The 23,171-nt window shown below is 41.8% G+C and overlaps 1 protein-coding gene across 1 annotated transcript in view; it reads right to left on the bottom strand.

Annotated features, from left to right (window-relative positions):
• The window catches only part of Pde3a (phosphodiesterase 3A), a 260,721-nt gene that overhangs the window by 10,265 nt on the left and 227,285 nt on the right, over positions 1-23,171 (bottom strand). Inside the window, exons 6-14 of the mRNA XM_051155535.1 lie at positions 19,918-20,137; positions 15,659-15,744; positions 13,028-13,182; positions 11,256-11,393; positions 6,833-6,944; positions 2,910-3,023; positions 2,572-2,771; positions 1,578-1,781; positions 322-477 (exon numbers count right to left, since the gene is read on the bottom strand). Coding sequence (XP_051011492.1) covers positions 322-477; positions 1,578-1,781; positions 2,572-2,771; positions 2,910-3,023; positions 6,833-6,944; positions 11,256-11,393; positions 13,028-13,182; positions 15,659-15,744; positions 19,918-20,137 — 1,385 coding nt within the window. The remainder of the gene's footprint in view (positions 1-321; positions 478-1,577; positions 1,782-2,571; positions 2,772-2,909; positions 3,024-6,832; positions 6,945-11,255; positions 11,394-13,027; positions 13,183-15,658; positions 15,745-19,917; positions 20,138-23,171) is intronic.

The following is a 23,171-nucleotide window of genomic DNA, read 5'->3' as shown; positions in this document are numbered from 1 at the left end:
CGTTTCCTTCTACACAGCTATAGCTGTTTTTCCTGCACTAAACAAACCTATAGATGTTCAGCACCTCAAGGGTCTTAGTATCGTCTCAGTAGATTGCTCTGTTACACTAACACTTCTCTCCAAAATGCCTGTGGGTAATTTTATCTCAGGGGACAACAGTTAGTTCATTTTCACATGTGCCATCTTTAAATTCCCACTGAAACTGCCCACTGTACATTTGGTAGAAGCGTGAGTAGGAGATGGAGCGCTTACTCCATGCCGTCATGGACTGAAGGAGGCTCCCACTCAGCTTGTGATAGATGACGCAGCTCTGCAAGTTACCTGCTCATAAAACTCACTGGCGATGCCTTCCGTCCAGCGCAAGTGGAGATCTTTACACTTAGCGGGCCCGTTTATGTCAGCCAACTTTATACACATTTGGCACACCAAGAGACGGTCGTTTTCATTGGTCCAATCTATGCCAACATCATCGTTCACCTGTTTGAGGGGCAAAATTAACATTTTCTGTCTCCCCGTCTCACTCGAACATGAGAAATGACCACAGAATTTTATTGTCTTCTTATAGTGTAGGGGTCAGAATACCAAATATCAGAACTTTGGAAATTGGATCTAATATAATCAGTCTGCACTAGGAAAGAGAAGTGATGCAGCTCATTAAAAATTCAAGTAGTCAATGATAAAGTAATAATTACTTACTGAACTTACAAGAAATCCTGTTTAAAGTTAGCACATAGTATCAATTTCTATTAAATAATAAAACTATAATAAGTTTTTTGTAGGAATATTTGTAGGAGCATGTATGTGTGTAAGTACACATGTATATGTGTGTGTGTGCATGTGTGTGCATATGCATGTGTGTATGAGAGAGAGAGAGAGAGAGAGAGAGAGAGAGAGACAGACAGACAGACAGACAGAGTGAGTGTGTGTGTGTGTGTGTGTGTAGCCACCAGTCAACCTCAAGTGTCTTTTCTCAGGAGCCACCACCTTGCTTTTTGAGACAGGGTATCTCTGTGCTGAGGCTAGGCTAATGGCCAGTAAGTCTCTGGGAGTGTCCTGTGTCTGCCTCCCAGCACGGAGGCACTCCTATTACACATGAGCACTGCTCTGCTCAGCTTTTTATTTTTATTTTTTAAATGTGGGCTCTTAGGGTCAAACTTAGGTCTTCACGCTGACAAAGCAAACACTGTACTGCCTGAGGCTTTTCCCACAGCCAAATAAGAAACTTTCTTGGGTGAATACTTGGTCTTGATACATAAAATTCTGCTTCAAGTTTTCTTTCATCTCTACTGCTGTCCTCACACACTGTAGAGATGATTATAAGTTAAATCAAACAAAATAGCAGTGAAAACTAACATTCTTTTATTCTTCTGAAGAACAAAGTCTGACATAAACAGCTAAGACCACAACTTGGTAGGCATTTAGCCTCAGAGAGATGCCTATGTGCCAGCATGTGGATAAATATTTCAACCATTTCCTTCTAATAGAAAGCTCATGGAAATTAAATTTTCATCAATATTTTGATTCTAACACACCTTTTAACGAAGCCACAAAATGAACATTGGTAGAGATCTAGTTACCTTGGCGTTAAATTTGGCTACAAAGTCAAAGTGTTTCTTCAGGTCAGTAGCCAAAATTGCTTCGATGACTAGGAACCGGAAGTGCTTAAATTCCACGTGGTCCAGGTTAACTAAGAAGTTATACTCTGGCCGGGACATGAAGAGACTCCATGCTGCAGCTGCGTGATGATTCTCCAGAACTGAGCGGTCATTGTACAGCACAGCCTGGGGTGGAAGGCAGGAAGAGAGAGAATCCAACCATCTCAGTTAAAAAGGAATCACAGAATTTCACGAGAGTACAGAAAGCTTTATGTTACCCATTTTTATGTGGGCTATTACAAATGACTGCATTACCGTGACTATTGGTGCTTGTTCTTGGATAATTTTATTTTCTGGCTTATAAGTCTCTCCCCTTGATATTTTTTTTGCAGTTTATTATATATATTCTGTTATGTACAAATTATGTATTATATATTTATATAACATATACATTTTATATATATATACACACAATTATTTTTTAAAAGAAAATTTTTGTTTGGGGAAACTTTGTTATGTCAAAAAAATTCTCTCCAACGTATAAGATAAGTGGATGGTAAACGCCTGCCAATGAAAACACATGCACTAAGAATAAATGTTGCCATAGAAATATTTTGAAAGAATAAGTTTTACATACAGAATGTCTTCTTATACTATTAAAAGGTGAAGGAAAATACAATTCGCCAGTCTTTTCAGGATGGGACATGTGTGTAAGCTGTCTTTGCTTTGCTGTGGATATTCACCGCTAGCCAATTGACTTGATATGATGAGGCTGAATTATTGACCACAGACGTCTTGGCAAGAACCATGACATCTCTGGAAATTAACAAGGCCTCTAGTAATTTTACCTGAGTACTAAGTACAGTTTGGTTTCTACAGAGCTAGTGCCTTTTACAAGTCATATTTGTAAAATTAATTTTATTCTAAAATGTATGTCCTAAACTATTATCTCCTCATGAAAAGTCTACGCCTTTACCTGAGGGGCGCTCGTGGCGACCAAGAAGGCATTCGTCCTGCCTGGGTGGTCATAGTCATGCATGGCTGCAGCGACATACAAAGCCATCAGCTCTAAGGCTGGAATATTCCCAGACAGACATCCGTATTTGTCATCTGGCACGTGATACATTTTTGAAAACACATATCCCATGTGTCCGTGTGTGAATCCACTGTCAGAATCTGAGGAAGGAAAGTGAAAGTGATGGACACTCTCAAAGACTGTGATGCTGGAATTATCTGACTTCCTTAGACAACAAACAAAACACGCAATTGGAGTTCCTGACTTTAACAAGAAGCACAGGCATAGCTCATACACACCTGAGTCGCTTGCTGATCCGTGATCACCGATTACACTTGGGAAGCCAGGAATCGGCTGCGTTGTGAGATACCACACGGCATGTAAGACGTCTGTGGCGTGGATTCTGTTGTGATCTGTAACAACGCAAAGGAGCGAGCACACGTCAGCTGGCGAACTCTGGGGTCCAAGGACGAAGAGCGCCATCTACTGGATAAGCACTTCCGTCTTCAGGTGAGGCTGGCCTGATTTCCTAGGACAGGTACTTTTGGAAAAAAATTCTACCAACTCCATCATTTCCACAGTAACAAGAAACCACACCCACAGCATTTATTGTACATGTAGATATCCAAAGTGGAAAAGCCAGTGTCTTGTTCTTTCAGAAGCCTACATACACTGACAACTCACCGTGCAGTGTTTATATTTCTGTTTCTTTGCTCCTGTACAAGAACTATGCAGAGAAGCAGAAAGAAAGTCATGGTTCTCAAAGACCCAAAACATCACCTCTGATGAATGGCATCTTCATTTTTTTTAAACCAGTAAAGATGCTCTGCTGAGGGGACCAGTGATATCACCAAACACTGCATACCCCCCTTTTACCATTAGGAATCAGCAGGTCTCCAGCAACCCCAATCCTTATCAATCAACACACACACACACACACACACACACACACACACACACACACACACATATACACACACACACACACACACACCACTTCTACTAGTGAGTTGCCAATGTTGATTGATTTATTTATCATGTGTACAGTGTTCTGTCTACATGTATGCCTGAACTCCAGAAGAGGGCACCAGATCTCATTATAGATGGTTGTGAGCCACCATGTGGTTTCTGGGACTTGAACTCAGGACCTCTGGAAGGAGCAGCCAGTGCTGTTAATTGCTCAGCCATCTCTGTGGTTGCCATCAATTATCAGATCAACTGCTGCTTCCTGAGTTTTTACCCTCTAATTCTTTCCTTTCTATAGCTGCATCCGGATGAACTCAGATTAACACAGGTGACAGGAATGGTCCATGCTCCCCTTTGCCCTGAATGGTGTGACAGGTGGACTCCGACTAAAGACTTAAGCACTAAGATTTGTCTAGAGTCTCATGTCACAGGTCATCCGGTTCCATTTTCACTTTCCTTCCACAGCTTTTTAATATTAATTGTGGATTCTCTTACAGGAAGCCATCAGACATAATTCTTAAGGAGAGTAAGTGCTAAAATAATTTGAGTAGTAAATGTTTGTATTTGTAATTAAACCTATGGCGAGTACAGCTTTTGTTGGCTGACTCCCATTAGTCAAGGTGTCTAACCTCAACACACAGAAGATATTATTATTTCAAAACAGTACCAGACGAGCAAAGATTTCCTAGGAGATGCAAATAAATTCTTTTATGGAAATAAAAGGAACCTTGAATAGTGTGAGCAGGTATACTTACGCACTTATTTTAACATTTATTAATTTTTTATGTGTGTGCAGCTGCATACACACACACACACACACACAAGCCCACTCTGTAGAGCACAAGACAACTTGTGGGAGTCAGTTCTCTCCTTCTACCATGTGGGTTTGAGGGATCAAATTTAGGTCCTCAGCTCAGATGGCAAGCATCCTTAGCCACTGAGCCAACTTGCTAGCCCTATAAGCATCGTAGTTATAATACATTATTTTCACATGGAGCGAACTATTCGATAGTTTGAAAAATAAATTAGTCACTGATCTAAAAATAGGAAATCAAGACATAAAATAACAAGCTTAGAATCTGGAAGCTTCTTTTTAATGCTTGAATACTGGCCTGGTCCTCCCCCTTGTCCCACGTGCCACTTCAGACAGCACCATGTACTAGGTCATAGCAAAGTGGCACGACCTCACGTCACAGTACTTCTACACCGTGTTGCTTCTGGGTGAGTTTAATAAAACCTGTTAATTGAAAATTAAAATGCATTTGGAAATAAAACACTGATTTGTAAATCCTGTCTGGGCATAACTGTTCTTTAGTTTTCCTGTGCTTCCTTTCTGAAAACATTTATTTATATGACTCCTTAACCCTTGTGAGATCACTAGCATTTATGTCACTCGCTGGCATCTGACCAGGCTGAGCCCTGGGAAAGTTACATTAAAGGAAGCCAGGCTTATTGCCAGATTCCATGCCCCCCCCCCCAAAAAAAAACCCGTTTCCCCTTTTCATCTCTGTCTTCCAACTTCCATGGCCCCAGCGGCCAGACTTTCCCAAAGGACCTAGTGTCATTAAGCACCTCTTCCCCTAGCCAATTGGTCTATTTTGCCTATGCTTTGGCCTGTATTTCTCAGCACAGGTCAGGGGCAGGCTGCATTCCTCCTTCTCCTTCTCTGCCACTCTATGGGGAACTCATTTTCATGTGAGTGCACCATGCAAGTGTTTTTAAATCATCAAGCTCTCTAGGCTAGCACATCCATTCCTTTCAAAGATACTTGTTAGTTATTTGTGTCCAAGTATAAGCTTTTTTTGTTTGTTTGTTTGTTTGTTTTTATTTTTCAAGACAAGGTTTCTCTGTGTAACAGCCCTGCCTAATCTAGACTCACTCTGTAGGCCAGGCTGGCCTCGAACTCACAGAGATCCACCTGCCTCTACCTCGCAAGTGCTAGGATTAAAGGTGTGTGCCACCATGCCTGGCTAAATATGAGCATTTTCAAAATTTAACTTCAGCTTTTTTGTTGTTGTTTGGTTTGGTTTCTGCTTTTTAGCCAAGGTCTCTCTATGTAGTTCAAACTTGTGTTAAATTCATTGTGTGGCCCAGGATGACTTTGAGTTTCTGATCTTCCTAGCTAAGCATCCCGAGTGCTGAGATTACAGACACGTGTCACCATGCATTGTTTATGCAGGCCTGGGAATTGAACCCCGGACTTTCTACTTGCTATTAGGCAAATTCTCTACCAACTAGGTTACAGCCACAGCACTCAAGTTCAAGTCTTGATAACTACAGGAGACATGAGCTTTTGAAGATCAATACGCATTAAAGCAAACTTAAAAGGGAAATCATGCTTTAAATGACAAGTGCCCAATATTAGTGCATGTGCTGTCAAGGCCAACACAGAGGGCACATTCCTAAGACACATTCAAACTGACAGACTGACTAGGATGGACTTCTCATCTATGTATTTGTTCCTCTGAAGCATCACACTGCTGCACCTCCTGTGTTGGGTCTTTGGGCATCTTCTTCAGCTCCATACACTCTATAGTACTGCACGAGAATCACGCTTCCACGTGGTGACTGGTGGATTTGGTGTGAACATTTGGTGTGAACATTTAGCCTCTCCTTTGCATCATGTCTCCATTATTATAACTTTCTCAATAATGCAAGCTAGAATCCTTGACTGTGCCCTCATCTTGAGATTTCACATGGACCTGATTTTTAAAAAAAATACTTTCCCTTTACCATTTTTGTGTGTTTCTTCTTCCCTATATCACTAGCTAAACCACCATCTTATAGCCCTCTAAACGCCAACCAGACTCATCCTGCCTTGAAAAAAAAATCAATTGTTTTTGTTTTAGTTGTTGAACTAATCTGATAACAGGAGAAATTTAAATTCACTTAGTAAAAGCAGGTAATTATTTCATGGGAATATTTTTAATTTAACATTTGATCTTACCTCAAACAACCATGAAAGATATGCAAGGCACACATATTTTCTAATGTTAAAAGTTATCATCCGATTTTATCCTGACACTCATGTGAAGGTAACCTCCTAACCCTATTTTCTGGAAAAAGCAATGAGGTCAGAGAAAGTGAGTGAGGCTCCAGGGTCTCACGTACTGTATGCCCCATAGCAGCCATCACTACAGTGAGGTTACACAGCATCCCCACAATGTGCAACTCTGCATCTGCTGCACTGACTCGGACTCCCACCCCTCTCTGCAGGCCTGCTAAACAAGCACTGGGTTATCTTGCTCATACTCACAAGGAATGTCTCTGTATCCGATCTCCAAAGCATGAAAGTAATTCATAAATTCCCTCACCGGGATCTTAAAGGCTTCAAAGAGGCCCATGTCTTCAAACAGTCTGTATGACACCTGCAAAGGGGAGAGACAATGCCTTTTAGAAACCACTCACTTTGCTAGAGATGAAAAAGGCTGAGGGTGAACTTAGCAACCACACTGAAGATTTCTGTGTTCTGAGCCCAGGGAGTTCCTTACCGTAGGGACTATATCATCTGTATTTAAGATAAATGTTGCACATATGTTCCATAGACATGCCAGAAACCAAGAAAACCCCCAGCATGCACTGAGAACACTGCACAGAGGTACTGAATGGAGTAACTGTTGGACACGGAGATGATCCACATGCTAAGCCAGGCGTGGCGTCTACCACCTACAATTCCAGTGCCTGTCAGGATGTGGCAAAAAGCTTGCCATAGCTTCTGAGTGCAGACTAGATTCTGAGTTCTTCCCATTCTTTTCATTATTTTTGTTTTAGCCAACACTTGAGTTATTATATATAAACACTAAGGGAGTCAACAGTGCACGGTGCTTCAACAGTAATTACCACGACAATGGCAGCAGTGTGTATACACACAGCACCAAATGAGATCCCTGCCCTAGTTAGCTGGCACATAATAATTACTGCAGCCGCTTCTCAGAGTGCCTTTTGAGATTGGTACTGTGAGTTCCCGTTATCTGATAGCAGAGGATGCTGAGCACAGGGAGGCTGAACAACTTGTAGAAAATCATACAGTTGGTATGGAGCAGAGTCAGAACCCAAACTGTACATGTTGGTTTCAGAGCTCGTGGTCAACTGCTTCAACTCCCACAACCATGACTTGGAAGTCAAAAATGGCTAGAACTTCAAATCACTACAACTTCATATGACCAAAAAAAAAAAAAAAAAACAAAAACAAAAAACAAAAACAAAAAAACAGGAACAGAGTCTCCCAATATTGCCCTGGCTGGCCTAGAACTCACTATATAGACTGAGCTGGCTTCAAACTCACAAAAATCCACTTACTTTTGTCTCCTGAATACTGGAATGAAAGGCAGGCACCACTATGCCTCCCCATGATTCTCCCAAATCCTTTTAAAGACGGACTAATGACTCAAGCAGTAGGCTACTCTAGAGTCTGATTTTACAACATGATATTATTATCAAGGTGCTATCAAAATCAACTACCTAGTATTTCACATACCATCCTTCCAAACTCATGAAATAAGAAACATGAACTTGACAAACTGTGTTTACCAAAAAGTGTAAATATAATTTAAAATCTGGAGGCTGGAAAAAAGCCTAAGAGGTTAAGAGGACTGGATACTCTTGTAGAGGACACAAAGGGGAAAAAAAAGAACAACAACCCAGACCCACAGGGCATCTCACAACCATCTGAACTGTAAGTTCCAGGAGATCAAATATCCTATTCTGACTTTCACAGGTTCCAGACATGCAGGCGGTGCACAGATATACATGTAGGAAAAACACTAATACCCATACATAAAAATAAGATAAATTAATTAATTTTACTACAATAAAAAGGTACAAAATCCAGATACAAAGAACTCAGCTAGGCCAGGAACTGCAGCCACCACACATAGTGGCTCTTCAAAACACTTTTTGAAGGGGGACTTGGCCCTGTGGAGTCTCAGACAAAAGGTGATTCCTGCTCTGCCCATGCTAAATGAGTTCAGCTGTCCTAACATCTCACTAAAAGAAGCGTGGAAGTTAGGGGTGGTGGGGGCACTTTTCCACAATCGGAATTTTGTGACTCATAGGCAGAAGACAATTGAAACTGTGTTCCTGCAGAATTTCTGGGATTAACTGAATAAACGGTGTCAGAGGGGGACACAAGCAGCCTTTCTTGGTGGGTAACTTGCACATGGACACAGGAAAGCTAAATGGGTGAGCTTTGAGATGCAACAGTTGATTTCCTTGAGTTCTCTTAACGCCTATAGTATCGATAACTCTTAGATGGGATGCTGAGCGTGTTCTTCGCTGGCAGAGCTCATCCTTAACACACTGGGCTCAAACCCTAGCAAGGCAACAATAAGAAAGGTCACTTCATCACCTCTACCTCTGGAACAATCAAGGACACTAGACATTTGCAGCAGTGTTTGCTATATTGTCAACTGTGCTGAAAAAAAAAAAAAAAACCTAACAGCCATCAAGGTTCTCTGCTCTGTGATTACACTTGCTGTCTGGAGGGTTGGGTGATGCTTTGCGTGAACATGTTTCATGTGTTGCTGGGAAGTGGCTGAATGTCAGGACCCTGGACTTATGAAAAGGCTAATCTCAAACTGGATTCTGGAGTCTAATATTTATGATTTATGGACAAAATTCTTTCAAGCCTTAGTTTTTTCTGTAACATGGAGATTAAAAAAGAATGAAAGAAAAAAGGAAGAAAGGAGGGAAGGAAGGAAAAAGGGAAGGAAGGAGGGAAGGAAGGAAAAAGGGAAGGAAGGAAGGGAGGGAGGGAAGGAGGGAGTGAGGAAGAAAGGGAGGAAGGAAGGACGGAAGGAAGTCCTATACCAAGCTGGTATTGTGACATAGACTTGTAATTCCAGCCCTTAGGAAGTGGAGGCAGGAGATCAGGAGTTCAATTTGAACTTTGATGACAACAAATGTTTGACCCCAGCCTGAATTACATAAGACCTTGTCTCAAAAACAAAACACAAACTAATCAGCTACCACCACCACCACCACCACCAGCACCACCACCACTAAAAGCCTATACCAAATCTCCTATGGAGAGTAGAGACTGACAGTACATGTGGTGTTTGGTATCTGAAACCCCAGAACTCTGGGGGCTGAGGCAAGAAGACTATCATGGGGTCGAGGCTAGCTAGAGCTACATAGAGAACTTCAGGTAGGCCAGCCTGTGCTACAGTGTGACACCGTCTCAAGGAGAAAATAAAGAGAGTCTGTGGGGAACTTGTAACATACATCAAGGGAAAAATTTGGTGAGAATTTTCTCACTCTCCCCCAACTCATTGCACACAATCTCCAGGGGAGAGGAATGATCCTGCTTTGAGCACAGCTACATTTTGTGGCATAATCTATTACATGCCTGTGTCTAGAACAGCCCCAGTCTCAGAGTCACATGTTTCTATTGGATTAAAATTCTGACACAAAGGGAAATGAGATACAGTGGCTGCCTCAGGCTTGCTGAGACTAGTAAGCTTTACAGACGATACTCTTTAGCACTAAGAACTCAGGACGCGGGCATGGACGGAACTATCCACTCCTTAACAAACATGGCGGCTTGCTACCGTGACACGGTCACTTCTGTTGGTTCTGATAATGGTCCTCACCAATGTGGCCCGTGCCCTGATCCCACTGAAAGCGTGTTTTGTTGTTGTTGTTGCTTTTCAGTTTTTGAGGTAGAGCTTCGTGGAAGCAAAGGTGCCCTTGGACCCACCAAAGTCAGTAGTCATCCTGAGTGCTGTGATGTTTCCTCCATCCGTATTCTAAATATGTTGATATATCATCCTATCACACCCTGGATTTTGATATAATTTAAGTTACTTATTTTAATTTTATGTGTATAAGTATTCGGCTGCATGTGCATATGTGTACCATGTGTGTACTGGGTACCCACAGAGTGCCGAAAGAGGATACCAGATCACTGGACTTGGGGTTACAGATGGTTGTAAGCTACCACGTTGGTGCTAGGAACTAAATTGAGGTCTTCTGCAAGATTAGTACCTGCTCTTAGCCAGCGTGCCACCTCTGCATCCTCAATTATGCATACGCTATTTTATAATACAACCAACTCATATTTGGCTTCACTTTTTGGAACAAACAAATTTAAACACCTAATTTCCATGTTTACTTTCCACTTCCACCAACCATTCCTCCAATAAGGAAGGCTTGAGAGGGTCTCCTTTGCAGAAACAAGACTGCCACACTTGTCATGCACTTCAGCCACTCACCCTGCATTTCCAATGGAAAACGGATCGTTTTGATTTTCAAACACACAAAATTCTGATGTTTCACATGCCAGTGGTGGAGATACATATTTCTGAGCAGTATCTAATTTTGATGAAGTCTAAGCACTGTGATACTCAGCAGTTAAAACAACAATCACCACATATAGTTATAGAGATGGATTAATCATAAACAGGAGTTTCCTTTCTGGGGCCAGGCCAGCTTCTCTTTGGCTCAATTCTATGAATTTCGGTCACCTGTCAATGTTGCTTATCTATCTCTGCCTCTGTCTCCTTTTTCTTAAAAATTACATAATATCCTAATTGTAGGCTACAGTACTCATTTGAAATTCCACTTTCTTTAGTCAGCACAGAGCCATAGATCTTAGCAAGATTTATTTTTATTTTTTTTTTTAGCAACTAACAAACTGTTTTCTTGTGTGTTTCAAGTCAGCACTTGAATACGCGTCGTACCTGGCTCAGAATACGGCCACATTTTTTCCCTATGTTTTCCACTACATCGAAAATTGGAAAATTCCAGGTGTTTAACTGATCCATAATTGAGTCCAGGTTATCCATGACCAGGGGTTCCGGAGCAAGAATCGGTTTGTCCTGCGATGGAGATAAAGATATGTGAGTCACATGTAGTTTTTCTGTTGAAAAATCACTTTGGTAAAATTCAAAAACCAACTGTGCGTCTTTGAAATAAGTCCATGCATCTTAAAATCAGTAAACAAACAAACAAGCAAGCAAGAAAACAAACAAGGAGGAAGACATGATCTCAGATTCGAAGAGGCCAGCATCAAAAGTAGCTGAGGCGGACTTTTCTGTTTCAGTGCCTACTTGTCCTTTTTCACATACAGTCCTGCCTGAGACAGATGCTTTTCCCAGGCGTTACTTTCACTACTTTTGCATTAATTGCAAGATTCTTTAATGAAAGCTGAAGAACTTCAGAAAACTCTGATGTTATTGCTAAACTTCCAACTTTCTATGCTCCTTTTCGGTAAATGTATCTGAGATGTGGGACCTGGCTTATGTTGGAGCCTTTACAGAAATGTCACTTTAACTATGTTCATATCTAAGCCATTCAGGTCAGCCTTATTTCTGGAGAACGTCAGCTGACACACTTTTCAGGAATGTAATTTCATGCCCGTGATCTGCTCTCCTGTAAACAACCTGATCTATGTAAATGCAAGGGCATTCAGTACACAACGCGTCCTAAATCAGGATACGCATATCCTCTCACTACCACAAATGTTTTTAAAAGTAAAGAAAATGAAGAGAAGTAAACATTAAACAAACTTTTTTTTAAACCTGAAAAACTGCTTTAAAGTGCAAGTAGCAGAAATATAGTTAAAAGAAAAATGCTAACAGCAGCGGCTGATGATTACAGGCACGTCAACTACTCTCTGTCCTTGGCAGCTGTGCTTAACCTCAGACATGCAGCAGAAAGTGTCTATGCCTGATAAGTCACCATCCAATGACCTTTTAGAATCAGCAAAACCCTGATCTAATACAATGCGAAAAGCAAATACTGGCTCACACTCTAATCGAGGGCCTATAAAAATATAAAACAGAAGATGCCCTAAGAAAATCAGCTGGTCAATCAATATCTCTTTCTAAACTATTAGTTTATTATTATATTACCATTTAACAATTGTATTTTCCTTGTACTTATTCACAGTTTTTTATTGTTTTGTTTGAGCTCAAATGTTAAAGATAAATACTTAGGGCTGGGGAGATGGCTCAGCAGTAAAGATCTTTCCATGCACACATGGCAGCCTGAGTTGGATCCACAAAACATACTTAAAAAAAAAAAATAAGTATGATGATTGTGGGCACTTATAATGTCCAAGCTGGGGACATAGAGAAAGGTGGGTCCCTATGGCTCGCTAGCCAGCCAACAAAACCTACACACTGAGCTCTAAGCCAGTGAGAGACCTTGCCTCAAAATAAAGTAGATGGGACTTGAATAAAAACATCCATGGTTGTCTTCTGGCCTCCATCCCCACATGTGCTTACCAGCTGCACATGCAGCTGAAGACACAAGAGCGTACGTGCGCGCGTGCGCGCGCACACACACACACACACACACACACACACACACACACACACACACACACAGAGACACGTGGTTCCAAACATATGCAGCTATAAACCTAAAGAAGCCGCATCTGTCCCTAAGCCAGTCTCTGCAGCAGAAGCAAGTTCTCATGGAATGAATAAATTTAGTGATATGGGGCTACCAGGAAGATCATGGCCTGGGAGGTATAGGTGCCACACGCAGATGCTTTCCTCGGTGGCTCTCTCTGGCACTCAGCCTCCTCTTCATTCTGCAAAATGTCACTGCTGTCACTGTTGTTGTTGGTCTCATAATCGGAGGTAACTTGAGAAGTCTCATCTGCAGTTGAAAGAGAAAAGCCTGTTTATTAGAGACTTAGGATGGGAAGGGACCAACAGGAAGTAAGTCCCCTTGAAACACATTGCCATATGAGGAACTAGTTAGGGAACCTGTGCCTTCATGGGTCTATACACCAAGAACATCGTGGAGACCAGAGGGCTGTTAGATCCCTTGGAACCGGAGTTCTAGGCAGCTAGCAAGCCACCCAGCATGGGTGCTTGGACAGAACCAAACTTTCTGGGAGAGCAGCAAATATTCCTACCCTCTGTGCAATCTCTCCAGCCCCAAATACAGTTCTAAATTCAATGAATAGATGGGAATTAAGATGTATGATTTATGTGACATTCAGTGGCCCCTGACGATAATGTTTAGATCAGTCATTTGCATGAATTACATATGTCTCTCTCTTCATTTTTACCCCTTCTGTCTTCCTTCTCCCCCCTCTGTCTTTCTTTTCTTCTGGGGCTTTCACATAGGGTATCAAGAACTCTACCACTGAGCTACATTCCCCAGATGGATTTAAAATTCTATTTCTTCTATTCTTCCACTGCATTAAGCCAGGAAAAAGTTGACTATACACTAATTATGGACAATGGGATAGGAATAATTATGTTGACATACTCAGAAATGAGTAGTCTACAAAGCATGAAGCAGTGCCTTATGCCATGAGTGGACAATATGTGTATATCCCAGGCTCTGGGCTTCCTCCTTTTTTCATTTTTTGGGTCTCCTGCACTATCTTTCCCTGAAGTTAATAGTGAACTGTTAGCTAAAACTCCAACCAGAAAATACCACGTGTCTAAATAATATGCTTCCAAGCAGTCATGAAGAAGAACAAAACACCTATAACACTACCTCAGGGTTCTCTTTTCTTCCATCTTTCCAACGTAATTGCTTGCTAGGTAAAATTAGAGACAAAGAACAGCATAAAACCACAACTGATCAGGTGCAGTTCCCAATATGTGGAGAAGAGAGAGACACTGCAGCAAAGGACCATGACATTATGAGATCCCTCAAAGGTACCTGACCTGTTCCCCTCACTCTGTCAGCCTGGGGAGACTTGGAGGAACACCCTAAGTCTTCAAAGGGCTACATAATGGCCATACTGATCTTTTGACTTCTCCTTGACCTTTGTATATTTCTACACAATAATCTCATAGAAAAATTATGTCAACAAAATTTTGTTTAAGAGTATCTACCAAGAAACATTGACAAGGACACATAAATTACTTCTGGTAGTAGCATGACCTTAAACTGTTTCATAAATGCTTTGTTACTTTCCTTGGATACTTTCAGTACAATAAAAGCAAGCCCATAGAGCTGTGCCAAAAAAAGATAATTCGGACAGCAACAGTCACAAGAAGTAGCCACTTACAGTGAGCCCCATATGCCAATGAGAAATAAATGCCTCATATAGTTTCTTATAATGATTTTTGTGTGTGTGTCTCCCTATGTGCTCTATGTGTGTGGTGCCCAAAGAGGTCACAGATATCTTCAGATCCCTGGAGTGGGAGTTACACACAGTTGAGCCACTTGATATAGATGCTGGGAACCAAATGTGGGTCCTCTGGAAGGGCAGTGTATGCTAATAACTTCCAAGCCATCTCTTCAGCTCCCTTCCGTGGCTTATTTAATCTTTACGGTGATCTTATGTGGTGGGTATTACTGTCATTTCACTATTTTGCAAATGAAGGAACTAAGGTGCAAACATTTAGATAACACATGAGTAGGGAACAGGAGGAGTAATCCAGGCTGTAGTATCTATCTTCTAAAGTACAAGATGCTGCCTCAAGAAAAGAAAAACAAAAACCATGTTAGCATGAACAGCGGTACAGTCAGGGTCATATCTTAGCATCTGGCTTGGCGATCTCACTAGTACATGCTAGGTCAAAAGCCCTCTAATAGACAAGGCATCAAGATGAATCAGCATTTGTATATACTGTAACATGTAACATACATGCTACACATTATACAAAGGGACCTCTGACTTTTAGAATAATATGCATTTGTGTGCAAAGTACAGAAATGTTTGCAAGAGTCCCACATAAAAACTATGAGTAAATTTAGATAGATAGTGAGGATAATTTTTATTTCATTGTTTATCTTTTTCAGCTCACATAATTGGGGATGTAGAGAGGGCTCAGTGGTTAAGAGTATTTTCTGCTCTTGTAGGGGAATTTCAGTTTTCAGAGCCCACATCAGGGAGCTCACAATCACTCATAACTCCAGCTACAGAGATCTGATCCCCAACTCTGACCTCCAAGGATACTAAACTCATGTGCATAAACCCAAACTAACACACATACACACACACACACACACACACACACACACACACACACTGAAAAACTTTAAAAAGTTAAAATTTATAAATTTGAAAAAAAGCCAGGAATTCAAGTTGCCCTTTCGGCCAGGAGGAAAATGTAAAATAAAATAACTTTAAGTTTGAGCAACAGAATCCAAACTAAGGTTTTACCTGTTCTGTTTGGTTTTTGAATGGCTGGGCCACTTCTTTCCGAGGATCCATCTGCAGGATTCCCTTGTGAATAAGGTCTGCCACAGCTGAGAAATGTAGGGCGAGCCATAAGTACCTCTGTATCTTTTAAAACACTTTTAACACACAGTATCCTCAGAAACATCAACCATTCCCTGCCTTAGTCTTTCATTGCTATAACCAAGGCCCTGAGAGATACACTTTAGGGAAGAAAGACACGCATCAGTGCATGGTTTTACAGATATCAGTCCATAGTCAGCATCTCCACCGCTTTGAGACAGAGCTGAGACAACATATCAAGGCAGTGACAGTGTGTGGCTTCCATCATGGTTCACAGAGAACAAGATAGAGTTAGGAACAGGCCAGGGACAAGGAATGCCCTTCAAGGCACAATAGTAGGAACCTAATTCCTCCAATGACTCTCCCATACTATGTTTCCAACATCTCCCAGCAATGTGTCCAGTCACAAGAGTAGCAATAGATTCACCCATTGATTAGGTCAAGACACGCTAGATCTAGCTATTTTCCAGAATCCGCCATGTCTCATATTGAAATCACAAGAATAACAACTGTAATGAAACATCATCGTCTTCAGAAAATGATGGATCAGTAAAAGGGCTTTAAACTTCACCTGACCCTCCTCTTCATCCTCTTCTTTCTTCTCCTCAGTCCACATATTTAAATTGATATACTGCTAAAGTAGTTATGCAATTTGAGAAAATTGCCATTTATCCATGAAGTGGATCTGAAGGTCCTTGTACCTGCTCGGCTATGAGCATCTCCCCAATGGGATACCTGTAGAGCTCGGCTATGAGCATCTTCCCCAATGGGATACCTTTAGAGCCTTGTTGTTCCATTTATTTCTTGGAGTTAGGATACTCAATTTCTAAATTAGTTTTAAATAAAAGACAGCAAAAGTTAAAAACAGAATGATGGCATATTAATTTATTGCCCAAAATAAATTTATTTATTTACTATAGATTTTTCAGTCATGCTTTAAAGTCTGAAAAAAAAATGAACAAAAAGAGGGACATTTTGGGAAAGCAGTGATTAACCGATGATACACATTGCTGCTTGAAAGGAAAGAAATGAATCAACATAATCTATGGACAATCAAGAAGATAGAAGGTTCTGGAGAAGTGAATAGTGCCCCCCCCCACAAAGATACTTTTTGTTCTGTTTTCTCAACAACTTGACTATTTTATAAGTCAAAAGGTAATCCCACAAAACCTACTGAGTTCCAACTGGCCCTTCCTTTATATCTTGCTTAACTACCTCATGATTAGATTTTAATCTCCTAAAATCTCAGGACAGAAAAGTTTGGCCTCATGTTTGTTTAACTATAAGATTGGCCAGCATAAATGGCAAAAAATTAGTTTAATATCATATGTTTACTATTTAAATGTCTCATTATTTAAACAACTTACATACAGTAAAGCTGTACATAACAGTACATTGTCTTACTAAGTAAATTTAGTTTTCAAGCATGAAATATAAACAGAAAAGTATTATATGGGAATTATTTCTAATGAGGAATATCCATCATTTTGCTTTAGGGAATCAAAAGAAAAGGAAAGCATTAAAGAAATCAAAAGAAAAGGCATCCTAATTTAGGGCTTCTAATCTTGCATGAAAGCTGAGAAATGGAAGGCTTATTAGTATGAAGATTTTTATTGTCTGATAATACTTAAAAGACTATTTAAGTTACTAGTTGAAAGAGAGAGAGAGAGAGAGAGAGAGAGAGAGAGAGAGAGAGAGAGAGAGAGAGAGAGAGAGAGAGCACCAGCTTGTTGCAAAGACGTTACAACAGCCAAGGAACTAGAGTTCAATGCCAAACCCTTCAAGTTCAGCAGGGGAAACCACAATAATTAGTCGTGAGTTTCTGGAGCATTCTGTGACTACATGGGTGGCTGCCTTGAAGGGAATAATAAAACCTGGTTTGGATTATAAATTTATAAAACTCAAACAAATAAAACACACACTACTGGATATCTAAACATCACTGAACTAGGAGACAGAGAAAGCCTTTGTGTGTGTGTGTGTGTGTGTGTGTGTGTGTGTGTGTGTGTGTGTGTGTGTGTGTGTGTTGTTTGTTTGTTTGTTTCTTGCATCCTCTTTATGAAAACCCTGCAAAATTCCCCCTCTTAGAAAACCAAAATAATCTTGGAGGAGAAAAGCTAGGCAAGTAGTAGACCTTTCCTGAAGACCCCTAGCTTTCCTTTAAGAAGATTATTTTCACCAGTCTTGAGGGAGGGAAGGAGAACCTCTTGGAAAAGCCAGAAGCAGATGTTCCTAACCCAAATGACTCTGCTGGGCTTTATCCTGGCTTAGGGTGCCAAACGGAGAACAATGCTCCCTCAGCAAGTCTGTCCAATGTCAGAGGCTCAAACAATTACAGGGTGTTAACCTACAGGAATTGGCTCTGGGGTCCAGTGAGCGAACCGAGAGAACTCGACATAAAACAGACCAAGAACTCCTCGGAGCCCTTTGTACAGTGAGTGTCATGTAGTGTGTCTTTGACATCTGACTGCCCAACAGCACAGGGAAGATGGCTGTGGTGGGTGAAAATCCCACAGAAATAATTTTCCTTAAAAAGCTGACTTGCAGAGAGCTTGGGTACTAGACTAATATTTCACTTTGGTCTTTGTCCAAGAAGTGATGTTGAATATTTTTTCTACGTTAAAAATAGTAATAGAGAGAAAGAAAGTAAAAACAAAAATGATAAAATAACTGGCATTTATTTATCTTAAGGCAGTAAAGTTTGGATGAGGAGCCATTCCCAAGCGTTATGTGTTCAAGTCTTGTTCAATAGTCTATGGTGCAGTTTGGAGTTGGGGGATCCTGTGAGAGGCAGGTCCTATGGAAAAGAAGGTCAACATGGGGGTGGGGTTAAGTGGATACTGGGACCTGCAACCTGTCTTCTCTCTGATTTTTCACTTTCCCTAACAGCAAGGTGGCCTGGGTTGGACTCTTTCTGCTCTAAGATTCTGTTTTGCTATGGGCTTCCAAAGCAAGAGGCCAAGGAACCACCACTGAGTGAATCCGCTAAAGTGGTGAGCAGAAGCAAACGACTCCTTCTCGAACTCAGGTACCCTGCCACAGTGATGACACAGGGACTTTGTGGGACAAATGGCAGGCATGCTAATGAAATGTTGGAAGCTTAGTATCAGTTGTCACTTATTAGTTGTCAGTACGCTGATAAAATGAGACTCAAGAAAAGCTACATGCTGCTGTGCATTCAGTCATCTTCAAAATATCTTTTTTCTTAAGGCATTCTCAAGATTGTATTTAAAACACTTTCCTCTTTTCTATTTTAAGATGCCCAATACTAGGAGCTGGAGACATGGTGCAGTGGTTAAGAGCACTGGCTGCTCTTCCAGAGGTCCTGTGCTTGATTTCTAGTCCCCACGTGGTAGCTTCCAGTCTCAGCTGATCTGTCACCCACCTCTAGCCTCCTAGGGCACTACATACATACATATGCAGGCCAAACACTTATATACATAAAAACAAGTAAGTCCTTAAAAATATTTAATACTTTAAGATCAAGTATCTAAAACAAAGACATTACTGGAAAACAACAACAAAAAATATGTTCATCAGCAGTTGGAGGTGGTTCCTATTTATGGGCAATGGTGGTAAAGATAATTGCATTCAGCCATAAAGTATTATGTGTAATTAGGACATTCTGAAGTAGTTAAAATGAGACATATACACCTCAGGTAAAATGTCTTAAAATAGTATAAAATAGTCACAGGACAACAAATAAAAACACTCTAAAAAATAATCCATTATATCAGATTACCTGATGCAATTAAAAATAATATTTTTAATTCAATTTTTAAATTTTTACTTTTATGTCTGTGTGTGGATATGTGCAGAAGGATGCAGGTGACTCTGGAGCACAGAAAAGAGCATCAGATCTCTGGGAGCTGGAGTGGTTGTGATCCTCCTAATGTGGGTGATGGGAACCCAAGTAAGGTCCTCTGTAAAAGCAGCAAGCACTCTTAAGTGCTGATCCATGTCTCCAGCCCACAAAACATATCTTTTATCCATCACCCATTAGTATGTAATCAAATATAGACAGCTAATTATTTTGCATTCTCTCCAATGATCTGTTCAGACTGTATGAAAAATGAAGTTCCTATTTATAGAAAGCCGTGGAAAAACCAAGTTCCAATTACAGCCTCAAACATGACATCACACCCTCCAATACTGTCTGGTTACCATGATGAAGTTCTTACCTGCTACATATGACAGGTGGGGGCAGGATCTGAGGTGACAGGTCGGGGGCACTTTGGGTGTAAGATAAGGCCCTGTGAGATCCGGGGCCTCGCTTGGCAGTTGCTTCGGAGGATTCTGGAAACTGTGCTGAAGGACTGCTGCTGATGGGACTGCTGCCAAGTGATCCTTGCGGAGGTGAGGAGGAGGGTGAGGGAACGGGTGAAATTTTAGCAAGGCCACCTGAGAGAGAATGAGAATTGTGATGCCATTCAACAAACACCTCGGAAATGACAACCGGTGACTTCTTCCTGTCACCTTCACCCTGCCTACGTGCACTCAGTAGCCACCAACTACGTGCTCAGCCCCAGATCTGGTCCGACCTTTATACTACCATCTGGAGAAGAGGCATGTAGCTGTGGTGTCTCTATGGCATAAAAATACAAGCAACAAATCATCCTAAGAAATTGGTGATGGTGATGGGCAGCTCAGGCTTCCTGTGGGTCCCCGTAGTGAGGGAAGCAGGGGCTGTCTGTGACATGGACATTGCTTGCTTTTTGGTCACTTCTCCTTGCAGGGGCTACCTCTCCAGGCCATAGGGGAAGAGGACTTGCTTAATCCTAATGCAATTTGAGCTGAGGTGGGTTGGTGGGGGAGGGATCCCCTTTTCTGAGGAATAGGGGAGTGGCTGGGAGAAGAGGGAGGGAGGTTGGGACTGGGAGGAGAGGAGGGAGGGGGCTATGATCAGGAAGTAAAGAGAATAAATAATTAATTTAAAATATCGGTGGCAGTGCTGGCACACCCACTGTAGCCACCGTGGCCTGAAGCAAACTTAGGGCAGGATATTTTTCTCCTGTTTTTCTTTCTTGTCATCTTGACTTGGAAATGACAGTTACAGCTTTCTCGTGTGCCTGACAAATGTTTAGCTGAAACTAAACTCACTACTTTTTAAAAGATATACTTATTTATGTTTTTAATTTACATGCTTCTGTGTTGTACCTTTACAAGATCTCCTGGAACTGGAGTTCTAGGTGGTTGTGAGTCACTATGTGGTTGCTGGGTACCAAATCCACGTCCTCAGAAAGACCAGCAAGTGCTCTTATTCATGGAGTCATCTATGTCTCTAGTCCCACTGTTGCCTTCAGGTTTCATATAGAGCACACGATAGCAGGCATGGGATGCTTATATTATACATGTGAAAATGATAAGATGGGGGAGGTGATTTGCTTCTTAATGGTTCACATATTTGTATGTGAAAATGCACTCTGAGCAAAACAAGTTTGAAGAGAACACTTAAACATGTGATATATCCAGCACAAACCACACAGTAGGCCTACAGTTTAAACCTCAAAGTTGGGTGTTTGTGCAAGACTCCCCACGTTTACACTTACACTACAGCTTGAAGTCTGTCTAGGGTACTGGCTTGGATTTCTAAAGCTCTCACTCTCTAAGTTGCTTTCTCCCAAATACAAAGAAGGCAGAGTGCAAATAAAACTGGGGACGGGGGAAGGCGGCAGAATAAAAATAGATGAATCTTTTTGTAGGTGGGTTGGTGCTCCCCTCCCTCCACTAGGAGCCATGTCTAGTTAGAGTGTGTTTTCTTCAGTCTCCACGACCCCTGCTACTAGGAGTCTCAGCTAGAGTGACCCCAATAAGCCTGCCCTGTCTTAGGTGTCCAGCTTGCCACAGAGATGCCCCTGGCCATGGTTTCTCTTCTCTTTGTAGGCCTTCTGTCCTCCAGCCTGCTTCTGCTCTCGCTCTCCCCAGGTCTGGTCTCCACCCTCATTTCTCTCTGTGCCCTCTCTCCTATCTTGTTCCCTCTCTTCAACCATGTCCAAGAAGCCAGGGGCAGTGGGCTGTCTCTGACATGGACTCCGTTGCCTGCTTTTTGATCACTTCCCGCTGGCAGGACTGCCTCACCAGGCTATAGGGGAAGAGGATGAGCTCAGTCCCTATGTGACTTGATATGCTAGGGACGGTTGGTGGGGGGTGGGGTGGGACGGGTGTTTTTCTTTTCCGAGAAATAGGGGAGTGAGAGAGAAAGGCAGAGGAGGGAGGGTGGGGCCAGGGGGAAAGGTGGGAGGGGCTATAATCAGGATGTAAATTAATTTTTAAAAAAGAGAGAGAGAAAGAAAATGAATGACATCAAGTCATCCAGAGGTCTCTGCTCATCCCCTCTGGGAAAATTGATAGCACTGGATGCCACATCCTCAGCTGCTGTGTGCAGCTAACTGGCAGCTGCTTCAAGGCAGCTTTGTGCCCAAAATTCAGTTCCTTCAAAAGTTTGACTTCTCCCAGTCCAGAGTTTCCTGCTCCATGGAGTGGAACATTGTAGCTTCTACGAGAATTTCCTTGGTATCCATTTTGTAATTTTGTTGGCACATTTCTTCTGTACAGGTTCAGTGTGGTGGACAGCCCTCCCTCCCAAGCCCCTGATGCATATTTCTGTTCTGCTCCCTATCAGCAGATCAATCCCTCACTTCAAACCAGAGAGGCTAAAATGGTTTGCAGGGTTACACCACTAGTGAAAACATGAACATGGAAGCAAGGATTTATTGACAACTGGCAAGGGGTTAATTGCTGCCTTGTCTACAGAGTGAGTTCCAGGAGAGCCAGGGCTGCAACAGAGAAACCGTGTCTCAAACAAACAAACAAACAAACCAGCCTATAAATCAACATTGCTGTTCACTCTGGCTTCATCTTCATCATTTTGTGGCAAATTAAGAGTTCAGGATCTCTGTCCAGGTTACCAGGAAACTGGGACAGAGGGGAGGACATCCTATTGGGACTCTAGATGAGAGAAGTATGGGAGAATAGCAAAGTAGAAGGATCCAGAGGGTCCTAGAAACCTATAAGTAGAACATTATGATAGGTAGATTTGGGCCCAGGGGTCCCACTCAAACTAAGGCACTAGCCAAGGACAATACAGGTGGTAAACTTTAGACCCCTACCCAGATCTAGCCAATGGTCAGAACAGTCTCCACACTTGAGTGGAGAGTGGGATATGACTTTCTCATGTACTCTGGTGCCTCACATTTGACCATGTTCCCTGGAGGGGGAGACCTGGTGGCACTCAGAGGAAGAACAGCAGGTTGCCAAGAAGAGACTTGATACCCTATGAGCATATACAGGGGGAGGTAATCCCCCTCAGGAACAGTCATAGTGGAAGGGAATAAGGGGAAAATGGGAGGGAGGGCAGAATGGGAGGATACAAGGGATGGGATAACTATTGAGATGTAACAACAATAAATTAATAAAAAAATAAATAAATAAAAAA

This window comes from Acomys russatus, chromosome 13 (genome assembly GCF_903995435.1).
Source record: "Acomys russatus chromosome 13, mAcoRus1.1, whole genome shotgun sequence".
Taxonomy (NCBI): Eukaryota; Metazoa; Chordata; class Mammalia; order Rodentia; family Muridae; genus Acomys; species Acomys russatus.
Note: the sequence above shows the minus strand (reverse complement) of the source record. Positions and strands in the feature narration are given on the sequence as shown.